The 15,606-nt window shown below is 41.5% G+C and overlaps 3 protein-coding genes and 1 non-coding gene across 4 annotated transcripts; 3 read left to right on the forward strand and 1 right to left on the reverse strand.

Moving 5' to 3' along the window:
• The first annotated feature begins 1,037 nt into the window (after window positions 1-1,037).
• Window positions 1,038-6,839, forward strand: LOC106601324 (protein KRI1 homolog). Its single transcript, XM_014193440.2, has 19 exons — window positions 1,038-1,230; window positions 1,533-1,609; window positions 1,778-1,883; window positions 2,001-2,106; window positions 2,196-2,256; window positions 2,348-2,397; window positions 2,536-2,626; window positions 2,728-2,805; window positions 2,899-3,005; window positions 3,122-3,254; window positions 3,345-3,440; window positions 3,543-3,713; window positions 3,804-3,879; window positions 3,974-4,101; window positions 4,262-4,415; window positions 4,545-4,675; window positions 5,167-5,231; window positions 5,326-5,421; window positions 5,536-6,839. Exons 1-19 carry the CDS (start codon window positions 1,146-1,148, stop codon window positions 6,020-6,022), a joined length of 2,298 nt encoding a protein of 765 aa, XP_014048915.1. The 5' UTR covers window positions 1,038-1,145; the 3' UTR covers window positions 6,023-6,839.
• Window positions 4,888-4,985, forward strand: LOC123741952 (Z30 small nucleolar RNA). Its single transcript, XR_006769475.1, has one exon. It is a non-coding gene; the product is annotated as a Z30 small nucleolar RNA (small nucleolar RNA).
• Window positions 6,840-6,922: 83 nt separating the features above from the next.
• Window positions 6,923-8,951, forward strand: spc24 (SPC24, NDC80 kinetochore complex component, homolog (S. cerevisiae)). The gene is given in 6 exon segments (NM_001141537.1): window positions 6,923-6,966; window positions 7,220-7,388; window positions 7,491-7,635; window positions 8,250-8,354; window positions 8,480-8,556; window positions 8,678-8,951. Coding segments are annotated over 5 exon segments (588 nt in total). The 5' UTR covers window positions 6,923-6,966; window positions 7,220-7,234; the 3' UTR covers window positions 8,785-8,951.
• Window positions 8,952-10,433: 1,482 nt separating this feature from the next.
• LOC106601325 (sphingosine 1-phosphate receptor 1) lies at window positions 10,434-15,298 on the reverse strand. Its single transcript, XM_014193441.2, has 2 exons — window positions 14,998-15,298; window positions 10,434-13,296 (listed from the first exon to the last, which is right to left on the reverse strand). The coding sequence occupies exon 2, from the start codon at window positions 13,016-13,018 to the stop codon at window positions 11,816-11,818; it is 1,203 nt and encodes a 400-aa protein (XP_014048916.1). The 5' UTR covers window positions 13,019-13,296; window positions 14,998-15,298; the 3' UTR covers window positions 10,434-11,815.
• Between the last annotated feature and the right edge of the window lie 308 nt (window positions 15,299-15,606).

A 15,606-nucleotide genomic window follows, 5' to 3' on the forward strand; every position in this document is an offset into this window, starting at 1 on the left:
ATCTCAGGCACTATTATTTGCTTTAGGTGGGATGTGTTATTATTTGACAGACTCGTTTGACAGTGTTGATAAGCTACATAGATTGGCAAAGAATTGCAATGTAAACATCACTGATCATTTATTGTGGGGCCCAGGGAGATGAAGAAGACTCAGAGTAGCTATGTACAAAGAGCAAACAGCAAAGAGAACATGGGGGATAATTGACGCCATGTAAAACGATATACTAGGTTGTTGTTTGAAAGGATCTGAGTAAAGCCCAATTCAGAGAGGTCAGAGCCACAGGAATGTTGAGGTGACAAACAGAATATACTGAGATAATTTGGGCATAGGCCTAACTCGTCCAACTAGACAAAAACAGAACATTATATTGATGAAGTATAAAAAAGGAATAGTTGTCTCGATAATTGCAATTGAAAACAGGGTGAGTAAACTGGTGTCTTTGACCTGTTCTTTCTGAGACAGATAATTGGAATAATTAATTCCATTACTGTTTTTAAAATACATTCCTAAGTCTTGTGTAAACTATCCTCCCAGTAGACATTATCTCCTGTACTTTCACTGTCTGGTCACCTTATGATCTTTAAAAAAAACCATAGGGATTGACCAGCATGGTGCATATGGGCCTATACATATTGACAATTTGTACTAGAGCGCCCCCAGCTGTGCTACTGAGTCTCATTCCAAAAACATTGTGATGGGCAACGACACACACATAGACAACACAAAAACATTAGATAGCTACAGAGTAGATTAGCATTGTATCTGACACACACATTGCTACTAGGTTGGAGATTATAACTCAACATAAATAATACTAATGTTCTTACTAACACAAAAGGCAAGGCCATCAATGCTCTCAAACTAGGACCCTTAATTTGAATTGGCAATATATTTCTAAGAAATATTTTTAGATATATTTTTTTTATATATATACCAAAAATCATTTTATATTGGCAACAAATATATTTGTTGATAAAACGTACATATTTTCTAAACCTATGATTGGTTGATCCTCGTTTGGAACTCTGACGCACCTCTCAGGAAACCACGTGGTAGTTCTATACATGCTGCTGTGGATGTTAGCATCATGAACAGATATCACTGAATTCTTTTCCCGATAAATATTATCCAGTTCAAAAGTAATCATGTCAGGCAAATCGGATTTCAAGATTAATTCAAAGTTTGCAGAGAAATATGATAAATATAGACAAAAAGAAGAGTTACAAAGGCGTAAGTGTGACTTCCCAAGCTTGTTAGCTAGCAAGCCAGCCGTTTAGCTCATGTTAGCTAAAGTTATCCTTTTCAACTTGCTTGCAAACTTTTGATCCCATTCTCACTTGAAATTAATCTTATTCTGTAATTGATTTAACTTACATAATAATACGCTCAGAAGTTAACTTAGCCATCATTACATTTTTGGTTATAACTAGGTAGCTAGCATGTCCAGCTAGATTTAGTTCTGACTTGTTTTGCTGGCCGAATGCTTGCAACACATTGAATGGCTTGTCATGTTCATTATTGATTTATTTCAGTGAAAGACAAATATGGCGACCAAGCTGACGAGAGTGAGTCTGGTTCAGATTCAGAGTCAGATGATGATAGCGAGGTGGTAAGTACTATTACTGTGTCTAATTTGGCTAGCTATATAGTTTCAAGTTCACAATGCCAACACTGCCATGGTGTTCTGTTTATGGTTTGTCAGTGTTTTTGGTCCTACTTTTGTGTCCTTGACCTGTATATTTGTAATTTCAATGCAGACTAATGTGTGTCTTCTTAGGAACTTGACCCCAAAGTTGAAAGGGACTTCTACAGAACACTGTCTCTGCTGAAGAAGAAAGATCCTAAGATCTATCAGACTGATGCAACGTTCTACACAGTGGAAGGTATGTCATCAGTCAGCGTGTCTTGTTGCTGCAACTGATTACGGTATGACACTTTGATTCTGTGTTGCTTGTTTGTTTGAGGTGTCTTTCACCACCCAACTTTTCATTCTTAATCAGATGCATCCATTGGGGATGATGCCCAGCCTTCAACTTCAAAGAAAACCACAGAGAAGCCAATGTATCTGAAAGACTATGAGCGAAAAGTTATCTTGGAAAGGGGAGGGTGAGTGAGGTGCAGTGTTCCTACTGTGCATATCTTTGTATCTCATTTTGGGCAAATGGTTTAACAATAACAATTTGTCTCATTCCCAGTAAATATGAGGATGATGATGACGAGGAGAGTGATGATGAAGAGGCTGCAAAGAGGAGAGAGGCATGTTATGATACATTGTTTGTTATGACACATTTACATGGAGGTATGTCATGAGAAGTCATGTATTGTTTGCCTTTGCTTTCTTTGACAGAGAGCTGCATCTCCAAGTTACATCCAGGAGCAGAGAGAATTGAAAGAGAGGTAAGGGTTAAATTCTCTCATAATCACTGTGTCCTTTGCCCTAAAGAACAGGGTGCATTTACACAAATAAATAAACTCTTGTTTTCTGTCTTTTATAACTGTCTTTGGAACATAAACACTGTGCCATGCTTCCACCAGCTTCCGTAAATTCATACAGGACAGTGATGAGGAGGGCAGTGAAGAGGACTTTCAGCTGCTGAAGAGGAGGAGTAAAACACAGGAAGAGAAGGTCAGTGGGAACCGGTACCTGACTTTGTCTTATCTTACAGTATAAAGCACTGCAGAGAGAAACATTCTATTCCTCTAACCTGTTATCTTTCTACCCAACAGGATAAAGAGGAAGAGGATTATTTGGACTGGCTGAAAGGCCAGGCAGAGCTGGGGGGCCCAGAAGAGGTGCAGGACATGGTGAGTGATGGAGAGACTGTTGGAATAGAGGGCAAGAGAGAGATATGTAATGACCTGCTGTGACTGAAATATGTGCTCTGTGTGTTGAGACAGAAATACCTGAGGGACTATTGGAACGACCCAGAGCTGGATGAGAAGGAGTGTTTCCTTAGGGATTTTGTCCTGAATAAGGGCTACATGGAGAAAGATGACATGGACAGGTAAGTTATTTACACAAGTTATTTTATGTGTCTACACATATGTTTTGTCCATGTATGCTTTCAATTGTAATCGTAGAGTGACTGACTGTGTACTAATCTGCCATGGCTGTGTGCAGGATCCCCAGCTATGACGAGGTGGTGAATGATGACGTGGAGGACTCAGAAGAGGATGGGGAGTCGTTCTTGGAGCGCCAGGAGGACTTTGAAAGACACTACAACTTCCGCTTTGAGGAGCCTGATGCCCAGAAGGTGGACTTTCCCGTCTGTCTCTACATGCACATGTCTGTTTGTATGGTGTAGTGTATGTACCTTGGTCTCATATCTTATTGTTCCTTACAGATCAAGACTTACCCCCGTACCATTGCCACCTCTGTCCGCTCCAAAGACGAGCGCAGGAAGCTCAAAAGGGAGGAAGTGAAGGATAGGAAGAAAAGGGTCAGTAGACTCTCTTTTAGTTAATCTTATACATCACTCCATCCCTTCCTCATTTCTCTCACTCTCCCAACGAACTGACTGTCACTCTTCTGGCCCCTGCAGGAGAAGGAGCAGAAGCATGAGCAGCTGAAGCAGCTGAAGAACCTGAAGCGTAATGAGATCATGCAGAAGCTGCGACGGCTGCAGGAGCTGACAGGCAACGAGCAGCTGGCCTTCAGTCAGGTGGACCTGGAGGGAGACTTTGACCCCCAGCAGCATGACCAGCTCATGCAGGTGACCACTCTCACACCTCAAGAAGAGAAACGGATTGTAAATAAAGACACTCCTCTTATTGTCTCTCCCTGTATTTTTTTCTTCTTCCAGAAATTCTTTGGTGATGAATATTATGGAGAGGAAGAGGGGGAGAAGCCACAGTTTGAAGTTGAAGAGCTAGAGGGTGGTAAGTCACTCGTTGCTGATTTTATTATCTCAAGTAGAATTGAATACTTTAGAATCGGTGACATTGTAATAAGGTAGCTTTCTCTGTCCTGCAGAACACTGGAACTGGGACACATGGACAGGAGAGGGTGAAGAAAAGGAATATGGTGGTGAAGAAGGGGAGGAAGAGGAGCATGAAGGAGAAGAGTATGACCAGCCAAACTGTGAAGATCCTGATTTTATTGTGAGTTCCTCTAATATGATCATCACTTCAGCATTGCCTGCAGACCTTCTGAAACACATTTAGGGGAGGCTAGTCAGAAATAAAGGTCTCATTGATGTTGGAGATAGTCAGGCCTTTGAGATTGTATGTGACTCACTCATCTGAACTCTCACTTGACCAGATGGATGCAGACTATGATCCCAGTCAGCCAAGCACCTCCAAGAAGCAGAAGAAAAAGGAGAAGATGAAGGTGGATGCCCTGCTGATGGGAAAGAAGAGAAAGAAGTCTCATTTTGCTGAGGTCATTACCCAAAACAAGCCAGTGTTTGACCCCCGTAAGTCTCAGGAGGTTCAGCACCATGAATCTTGGGTTATTTTCCATAACCTTTTAGATTTTGTTCGATGTACTATAGATATTGAGACTGAATACTCTTTCATGCATCCATCCTTTATATGTGTTTCAGAGGAGAAGTCCTTTGAGCAGTACCTGGATGAGTACTATAAGCTGGACTATGAGGACATCATAGACGACATCCCCTGCAGGTTTCGCTACAGGCAGGTCCTGGCCAATGACTTTGGCCTGTCCACTGACGAGGTGAGACTGGGAGCTCTAGTTCCTACTAGGTTGTCTCAGGGTTGGGGTCATGTCAATTCAGGAAGTACACTAAAATTCTAATTCTTTCCCATGCTTTTCAATTAGAAAATATTGGAGTTTGGTTAACTTTTTTAGTTGTCTGGAATGTAAATATAATTGACCCCCCCAACCCTGGGTTGTGCTATAGTGTTGTACTGTACAGACCCTGAGTCCTGCACTGATGAGCTGAGATGTGACTGACCTGGTATTGCCACCCTCCGGGGACGGCTCTGACCAGGGCATGACTTCAGTTAATCTTCTCTCTGAGCAGACGAGGATGAGGAGACAGAATGATAGAAAGGGAAATGCTTGTATGCACTGAGTTATCAACTTGCTTGGAGCCTTATCTGCACAAATTAGGTTTAAAGTCATTTCTGTGGATTTAGCATCTATGTTTAAAGTGGCTGTTTGAATATGTTACTATTACAGAAAGTAACTAATTCTTCCATCAGATCCTGGGAGCAGATGAGAAAGAGCTGAACCGCTGGGCCTCGCTAAAGAAGACCTGCATGTTCAGGTACTGAATCTGGTCTCAAAACAGTAAGCATTTACTAATCAGCTACCTATGGGGAAAATGGCCTTTCAGATTTTTCCTTTGATCTCTTTTTCAGGTCTGACAAGGAGGAAATTAGTGATTTGCAGAACTACAAAATCAAAGGACAAAATATTAAGAAAAAGATAGAAGTCTTGAACTCTTTCTATGCTGAGTGAGTATTCTACCATATGCAGATTGGCAGAATATGTTCTCTACGAAATCTGAAAACTGAATTATCATCAATTGACATATAATTATCATCATTTGTGCTCATATTTCCTTGCAGGGAGGACAAAGCAGAGGGCAAGACCAAAGTGGGTAAGAAGAGAAGAGACAGGATGAAGAATGCAGAGAAGGATGACAAGGATCTGGAGGATGATGATGAGGCTGGACTCAGTCAGGAAAGCTCTGCATTGGACTCTGGTGAGGGGACGGTAGTCCAGGCACTAAGAGAGGCAGGAGACCAGGAAGAGGAGTTCCTGATACCCAAATCCAAGAAGTTGAAACTGGAGCAGGAAACAGTTGCTACCACTCAGGAGACTGCCAACACAAGGACTGAAAGGCCAAAATTGCCCAAGAAGAAAAACAGGCACCCAGGAAGCCGCCTCATGTCGGGGAAGGGGCCCTTCAGGGTGAAAATGGGTGGGCGAGAGTTTAGCGGACAGAGACTGAAGGCTTATGGACTGAATCCCAAGAGACTGCACTTCAGGCAGCTTGGCAGGCAGAAACGAAAGGCTCAAGAGAAGACTGAGAAGCAAGGGATCAAGGAGTGAGGGAGAGAACGGCACCATTATGATTTATTTCCCCTTATATTTTTGTGGTTTGCGGAGAATGGTTGGTAAAGTGACAAACTGCACAATATAAATGGACCAGAGAACAGTATGGTTCCTAATAAATCAAAGTTGAATGAGCTTACAATAGCATTGGCACTGATAGTTGCCATTCCTGCTATTTTTCTGACGGCCGCTTAGAATTGTATATTTTGTATTTTATTCCTGAAAACTCAGATCAGCTTGAACAACTCTTGGAACAATTGTGATTTACTTGACTGTATTTTGCAAACTGTGCAATACAATTGTAGGACATTTTGTGTACTCCCAACTGTTGTTCATGAGAAGAAAATGGTTCCCTAAAATGTAAACATTTTGTCCAGAAATAACCTCTGGAGGTACAGTGAGCCTACCTATCTCACCGCACAACCGCAGTTCCATCGTATACTATAAATCATTGGTTCCCAACCAGGGGTACTTGGCCTATCCACGGGGTATTTGAGAATAGACCATAGGCCTACTGGTAAAATGCACACGAGGGGGTATTCCGGCCAGTGCAAAATTCAGTTGGTGGTACAGTAATCGAAAAAGGTTGGAACCACTGCTATACGTTGTTCGTCTAACGAAAAGTAAACTCCGTGGGTCCATCAGGTTCCATTGTGTAAAATAAATCTTGCGATCTCACGACATTGGCGCCCCTATTTGGATCTAGCCAATCACAACGCTGGATATTTTTGGCGCTTTCTATTAATTTGATATTTTCAATTGTAGGCATCTACTTATTGTGTATGTGAATAAATACTTTACAATTGTCCTGTAATTTAGTTTTCTGTTTAGGAACAAGAATTCCGTCAGGCACTTTCGCTGGCACCTCATGTAAGCGCGCGCTCGCAGGACAACTTTGAATATGGAAACGACTGAAGTGAACTTACATTCGGCAAAACACGGCAAGTCAATGCTTGTTGTACAACTTTCTAAACGTATCTAATTAAGATGTTAGTAACAGTAGCTGTCGTCAGAGGGTCTGGGCATTAAAGTTGACTACTGTTTTCAAGCAAGAGCCTCTGCAGCTAACGTTTAGTTAGACATACCATTTGATTTTGTTGACCGTAGGCAGCAAACAATTTTAGTGGTGATGTACCAGCTAGTCTGCTCTAGAACAGGCAGTCATTTATCTATTTCTACTAAAATATTCCACAGAAAAGACGTGTCACCATGCTTCAGGACGTTATGGACACGGGAGAGTCGATGGTCAAAATACTGAAAAGCAGCAAAGCTGACGATGAATTAAGAAAAGTGAGAGAAAAACAGCAGTGTTTCTTTGAGCGACACTTGGACACGAAGAAAACCATCACACTGGTGTTAAACGGCAAGGAAAAATAATAAACTTGTAGATCCTATCATATGATAACTTACTTTCTTTCCATGCCTTCAAGATATATAGCCTAATCGTGATCGCCATTGTCCTCAGGTGTAGTTCAGTGTGGGGATGAGGCGAGCCAGAAGCTGCTGGACTTGGAGGGGCAGAAGAGCCAGGCAGAGCGGGAGCTGGACAGCCTGGAGCAGGAGCTGCTCCAGTGTACAGCAAGGAGCCAGAACATGGACTCAGAACTACAGTATCCTTCACCCAGTCATGCTCTGTCTCTACACAGAACAAGTTCTTCATGTACTGCAATTGGTGCTCTCAAAAGTGCACATGAATGCTGTGTTGCCCAGATAATACATTTAGGGAGCAGTCACATTCTACCTTGAGCTTGTCCATTGCTGCAGACTGACCAGGCTGCCATCCATTGTTGAAAGTATTTTGAGATTTCAGTTTATATGCCATACAGTGAGTATGCAGAGGATCCTCCCGGTGACTAGCACGGAAGTGTGTTAAATTCTGCAACAACCCCTTTAAATCAGCTGTTTTCTCGAAAGAGAAATGCATGCGCACATAAAAAAAAAAAAAAAGCTACATAGTTTTGATCTACTAGCTAAATGTTATCACATTACACTTATTTTGGGACTCCACCCCTGTAAACGTAATTTGCCTGATGACATGAGTGGACAAGGATTCTTATTTAATACAAGTGCATTTGTTTCCTCACCGCTCCTCAATTACCTTTGACCTTTTTCAAAATCAGGCAAGGGGAGGTTGGAGTTGAGGAGTAGTAGAGGATGGAGTTGAGGAGTCGAACAGTACCAATTGAGATTCTCCCCGTGTTGGTTTCCTTGACCTGTTCCTCAGGTTCCTGCAGAGGGAGCTGGAGAGTCTGCGTGACTCGGAGCAGGAGCTGCAGACCCTGCAGCAGGAGGTTGATGATGACACTACAGATGTCATCCCATCAGCCATGTGAGTAGGACTAACAGCTTCTGAAATAATCACTCCCAACACCACACTAAACCATGATAGTCGGTGAGCATTGATCTCACATCATGAACAGCATGGTGCAACTTGACAAACTGTTAATTCTGCAGATACGTGGCCCAGTTGTACCACAAGGTGACCAAGATCAAGTGGGAGTATGACACGGAGCCACATATTCTGAGAGGAGGTATTTGTCACTGCATAACTGTTTTTCCATCACAAAGTTACAAATGTGGAATTCTTGTTTAATGGCTGGCTGATTTTCGTTGCGTTTAACTAAAGTTTGAGTGTACTTTAATCCCTTGCAGTGCACTATGGAGCTGACCTGGCCACACCAATCAACATAGACACCTCTGTGCGGTCTCGGTGTTCAGTCAGTGATGAGCTGTGGAACTTTGTCAGCACTAAATGGTAGAAGAGATCAAAGGAAAGTTGCCATATCTGTCCAGTAGTTGTTTGTCCTGTAGTTGGATTGTCTGTTGTGTGTTGTAATACATTTGTTTTATACTAAGATTGTATTCCTATTGGTATTGACTTCCATGACATTTTGTTATATTGAATAAAGCAGTTTTCCTAAACATCACATTTCCTAGAATAGTTATTTGGGTAGTAACCTATAACCCTAGCTTTTATTTGTATCTAATTTCACCATAGTCATTATGATCTTTATAAGGACTATTTTCTCCCAATAGGTGTCATTGCAAACCCACTGCTTTTTGATACGGTGCTGAAATTACTGTATTGAAAAGTTGGGTGCTGCTCACCTTTTTAATGCAATAAATGTCCAATGTGAAGGTGTGCTTATGCAACAGACAGTATTCTGGACTCCATTGCAGCAATAAAAAAATATACATTTTTTTGCAAACTTTGAGATTTTCTGGAATGGTAACTGTTATTCATGGTAAATGCTATTCCTCCACGGGCTTTCCATGTCTAAAGCAAGGAGGATGCGCAATTGGCATGTGTTTCTGAGATTTTGGTTGAATAAAAAGATAATTGTAACTGCTGCAGTAATAATGTGTTGCTGTTATTAGTTGTCAACCCATTGAATTTTCCTAATGAACATCTGTTAGCCTAAAAGCCCAAGGGATAAAATAATTGGCATGGCAGAAAGCCATGAGTTATTGTGGAGACTATTTCATTTTAGAGGAACTGTATTTATTAAATTTGTGGACAGCCCAAACTTGACCCACTTGCAAAAGTCCATGTTGACAAAGTGAGTTCAACCATTTATGGTTGAGAGGACTTGTTTCTAGTCTTCAATGGAAAAGGGCAGTTTTTTGCTCACACACAATTTATGCAAATCTTACCATTACTCTTCATTGCACGGCCCACACGTTTTGTAAATGAGTCATTTTATTGCCAATGCGTAGGAAGGTTTCTGCCAGTGTAGCATGTGGTGAGTAGTTGATTTGATACAGGGCGGGGGACAGGTTTCGTTTGGATCTCAACTTGTGTAACCTCGTCAGCTGGTGGTTTCTTGTTTATAATCTTACTGGAAATGGGGCGTCAAGTATATTGTCCCCAATGACTGCTGCTTTCTCTCTGTTGCCACAAGCGCATGTCTTCTTCTTGGGTGGTTGCTTGTGGTTTGGATTTGGTACACTGTGGGCCAAGTGGGTGGTTTGTCGTGTGTGTTTACTTCAATAACTTCAGCATCGATCAGACATTTACATTTTATTGTGATATACAGTACATTGTTTCTTTGGCATCTCTCTGCTCTATCGTGGGAAACTACACCTTGGTGTATATGTTTATTTTGTAGACTGTTCCATCTTCTCAAATGAATTAAGTTGACATTTGCTTATCAGTGTTTATGCACTTTTCAGTGTTGAACTATATGGTATGTGATGACTATATAGGTCAAAGCCTTTTATAACTGGTGAATGATAGAGTGTAAACTTCCTGTGAAAGATCTGAAACATCGAACTCACCACATTGACACTAACACTTTCATATTCTCACACGAGGCCTCTGGCTTCACAAAGATTTGGTGAGAGGAAATAACTAGATTAAATGTTAGTTGAATGGATGTATATTCTGCAAAACAATGACCAAAAATACTGTTTTTGTAGATGTTGTTCACATACATTTATTTATCATTTGAATGTACATATAAAACATTGGCAGTGGCCTCATAAATTAAGTTTAGTTCAGAATAAACAAAATACAGAAACTATAGTTCATTTTATTTACACAACATACCGTATAGTACAGTAAGACATATAATTTTTTTTCATTTGTACATTTATATACAATGTGAAAGATTTGAATTGCTTGCTTTCAAACATCACTGCTGTCATAATGGAACTTTATACATGGCATCCCAAGCATTTGTGGTTTGTCTTTGACAAATTTCTATTAACCACTGTTTACAGAAGATAGACATAACACTTCATTGCATGAGAGGGATATTCTCCAGCTTGTACAGGAAAGTTCTGAATGCTATTGTTTTTGTGAACAGGCTGTGTTCAATATGATTTCCATACTTTGAGTCCACAAAATCAGAGCCGTCAATAATGTATTTTTTATTGCTCACAATCATGTCTGCTGCTACGTGTGTTTTAGAGACCTCCAGAGATGTGCAAACCAGAAGAGGCATCAACGTGACCTGAGATCAGATGACAAAAATTACATGGTTCTGGCAGAAGTTTTGGGTGTGGATTCTTCATGTTTTAACTACATGTCATTATGTTTGTATTATGTATTTTCTTTAGAGGGGATGTAAGGATGAGCCTTAGCATGGCTCAAATGTATACTTTAATTATGTGTATGACTCAAAATAAAATGTACTGAATGTGTTTTCAATGTTTGTATAATAAAAAACATGAATAACGTTCATTTCACAGCTGCTGGTTGAGTGGTTCTCTTTAACTACCGGTAAATGGTGAATTCAAAATACTGCTACAAACATGAATCCATTCCTTCAGGAGGGTTTTTCTTTTCTGCAGTTTGGATTATGGAAGATTGTTAATGTATGAAAGATATACTGTATCTCAGCATACGAGAAAAGGAATTTCACAGTATGAGAACAGCATATTAATCCGTTTAATGCTTTGCGCCGAAGAGTAAAAACCAACAAGGTATTTATTTCTCTAACACTGTGACTTAGGTTTGACTTCCTTACAATAGACCGACCAGTCTTTCAGTGGAAACCTCCAGCTTATCTGTCTAGGAAGAAAATGCCAGACCAGGGGAGGAAGGCAAAACATAGGACAATGGTGGGTTCCGCTGACATTCTCTACCATTGAGGTGAGAGGAAGAGTATTACTTCCTCTTTGCTTGTAGTTCCATTTACAACCCATACTTAACATGTTGTAGTCTCACAGCTGTAAGATGGTGCCGAAGAGTGGTCCAGTCAAGGGGGTATCCAGAACTCTGCTCTTACTGTAATTGGACAATTATCCATTATTACTGCTGAGTCACATTGGGCCGTCATGGACACGTCATGTCTTTGACATCCTGGGGTAGATGGCTTTAATAGTGGAAGGGGTGAAGTTGGCAGAGGAGACTGTGATCTCCAGGCCCTCCAGCCTATGGGAGGGCGCCTCAGTCTTACTGGTACTGCACTCCAGGAAGGGCACCCCTATCTTCTTCACCTGGCCATCCTTGGTGAGGAGGCAGCGTCGACACAGCAGCCTCAGGATGGCCCTCCTCATGTCCTTACTGGTCAGTGTATAGATGATGGGATTGAGGAGAGAGTTGAACATGGCGATGCCCAGGAAGTAGTCCGCCTTGAAGAGCACCTGGCAGCTCCGTGCCGGGCAGCAGAAGTCCAGCAGGAGGAGGATGAAGAGAGGCAGCCAGCAGATGATGAAGACGCCCAGCACGATGGTGACAGTCTTCAGCAGGGCCATGTACTTCTGGGACTTGCGGGCCAGGCCTTTGCGCTGCGGTCCAGAGCCCAGGTGCTTTGTGTTGGACTTGACAGTGTGGAAGATGCGCACATAAAGCACCACGATGGCCAGCAGAACAGCGGTGAACACGGTGATGAAGAAGAGGATGTAGCTTTTGGCAAAGAGCGGCAGGACGGTGGAGCACTGGTCCAGACGGCCCATACAGTTCCAGCCCAGGACAGGTAGCACCCCCAGGAACACTGACAGCACCCAGCTGGCCCCGATCAGGGCAAACATTCGGCCTCGCTTGGCCCCCTGGTAGGGCTTCATCCTCACCATGGTGACGTGGCGCTCAATGGCGATGGCCAGGAGGCTGATGACGGAGGCGGCCAGCGTTATGAAGACCCCCCCCTCCCTCAGGAACCACAGCACAGGGGTCATATTTAACGTGTTGGCCCCTGAAGTCACAATGTTCACCATGTAGGTGAAGCCTGCTAGCAGGTCTGAGAGTGTTAGGCTGCCTAACAGATAGTACATGGGCAGATGGAATTTCTTATTCTTCCAGATGGCCAACAGCACCACAGCATTCTCCAGCACTATGAGCAAGCAGATCAGCAGGAAGGCTATGGCCTCTGGCTTTAGTCCATCCTTGTACTTGTTCTCCTTCAGTTTGCCTGTGTAGTTGTAGTGTTCTCTGATGACAGCATTGCTCTGGTACTCGCGGAACATCCGGAGCAGGTACCCTGCCGAGGGGGTCATGGGAACCACAGTGGGGGCAGCAACAGCAGCGTAAGCGGCATGCGATGCTTCCATTGGTATTCTGAGAATGTTGCTTTCTTTTTAGCTGACAAGATGCTTTCCACTCTGCGTCACATAGTTCTTAGGCAGTCCATAATTCAATATGTTGGAAGTGGGGAATGTACATTCCTTAGGAAATCTTTCTTTTAATGTCGTTTCTGACAGATAGATCAGTCCAGTTTTTTGTATTTAGTATAAGAATGGATGGTAATAAGAATCCTCAATGTGATAGCATTATCCAATACTGTGCAATGCCTGGACAATCCACTGGATGGCTCAGACAAGCAAGAAACCTGGAAACAAAATAACAGTATTGAAATACAGTATAATAGCCTATTTATCTGTAACAACACACACATGTAAAAGGGGGGGGGGGGCGTACATTCCTCATTAATCTTGTAATTAACAGTACCTGTCTTCGTTCAAATTCTAATAGAATGTTTGAGTATGAAACTAGCAAAGACATTACTCCACAGGTGCCTTACAAATGAGAAATTACCAAGCTAAGGCGCCATTAAAAAGACATAATAACAGAATTCCCAATATTAGTGTTTTGTCCTGGAGAAACTTGGCCTATTATGTCACTAATTCATATTCATCTTTAGCTTATTTTCTTCCAGCTCAGTTTTATTTTTGAGGGGCAAAACTGTCATTTTGCCTATCAACTTTGATTAATTATCTCGATGCACACATGAACAGAAATGTAAGCACACTCACATATACACATATACTTATACTAGCATCCCAACACACATGCACACCCCAACACACACACACAAACACTTTGTATGCACTAAATCTCCTGCACTGACTCTATACACACACACACTGGACTCTACAATCACACATACTTACACTAGCACCTCAAAACACACACACACACACACACACACACACACACACACACACACACACACACACACACACACACACACACACACACACACACACACACACACACACACACACGCACACACACACAATACATATGCCCACACACATAAAACGCGCACACATGCATACTTAGATAATAGACAGTAAATGGACAGTAGCGTGTGTGTGTGTGTGTGTGTGAGAGAGAGAGAGAGAGAGAGAGAGAGAGTGTGTGCCACACACACACTCTCTCTCTCTCTCTCTCTCTCTCTCTCTCTCTCTCTCTCTCTCTCTCTCTCTCACACACACACACACACACGCTACTGTCCATTTACTGTCTATTATCTATCCTGTTGTCCAGTCACTTTACCCATACCTATATATGCACAGCTACGTCATTTACTTCGTACCCTTGCACATCGACTCCGTACAGGTACTCCCTGAATAGCCATGTTCTTTTCACTCGTTATTGTTATTCGTTGTGTACTGTGTATTTATTCCTTGTCCCACTATTTCTATTTTTATTTTTTGAATCTTTAACTCTGCATTTTTGGAAAAGGACCCGTAAGTAAGCATTTTAATGTTAGTCTACACCTGTTGTTTTACGAAGCATGTGCAAATACAATTGTATTAAATTGTATTTGAGGCATTGTTGCTTATCTGTTTGAAACATAGCATATGATAAAACACTACTTCAAAATTATTATGGATTGGGTATGCAAATCTATGAATTAAGTTACGTTTTTAAAATAATTATTAGTTATTCAAGTTTTTTATTATTTCAGAAAAATAACAAGACAACACTGAAATCTGTTGTTTTCATCAACTTATCAGTGGGCAAGTATAGGTTACAGGCTTGTATCAAAATTGTCAAGCTAAATATCGGGATTTTCCACAACATTGCTGAATTTCTCAAATATAAGACAAATAAACCTGTCCTTGCTTTAGCCTAGTTATTATATGCCATCAAATTATAGAATTTCGATCAACTGTCTAAAACACCATAATATCTGTTGAATAAATAAATACCAAACAAGTATCATTAAAATGTCTATAAAAACGAAAAATACCCCTTACAAATATAAGTAGGCTATTACACAAATATAACTACAAAGACCTACCTTTTAAAAGTTTAACTTTGCCTGAGAACGTGATCTTATTTAGCGCAGTTGTCTTGCGTTGAATACAGTACGCTCTGACTGATGATCAGACGTGACAGATGGTGATAGGAGAAAATAGACTGGTGCAGGACTCGACTTGAAGTGGGCTGGGCTGGACTCTTCCCTCCAACGCTCAGCCTTCCTCTCTACCTCTCGTTTAATTGGCTTCTGAAGTCGCAATAACTGTAGGTAAATAAATTGCCCGAGGTGGCTTGGAGATGAAATAGCATTACTCTCTGGTTTACAATTATTGCAGGAATGCAGTGGGAGGCATTTATGATCTGTTTTGGCTACAGGCAGTGGCGCAAGCTGGAAGGTATAAAGGTACATTCTTTCTAGGTCAATGCCATCTCATATGTTTTTGATCTGTGGTTGTAAAATGGATCACTATACTACTTCCCAACCTGGTCTCAGAGCATTTCATATGATTCTGTACATAAATACGTCACACTCCATTTTGTATGATATGTTACGTTTCGTATGGTATGTATTAATTTGTGGATGTCCATCATCCATTTCGTATTAAAAGTTCCGAATTACAATTTGTATGATATGTTATAAATTTGCAAA

The sequence above is a fragment of the Salmo salar genome, chromosome ssa03 (genome assembly GCF_905237065.1).
Source record: "Salmo salar chromosome ssa03, Ssal_v3.1, whole genome shotgun sequence".
NCBI classification, from domain to species: Eukaryota; Metazoa; Chordata; class Actinopteri; order Salmoniformes; family Salmonidae; genus Salmo; species Salmo salar.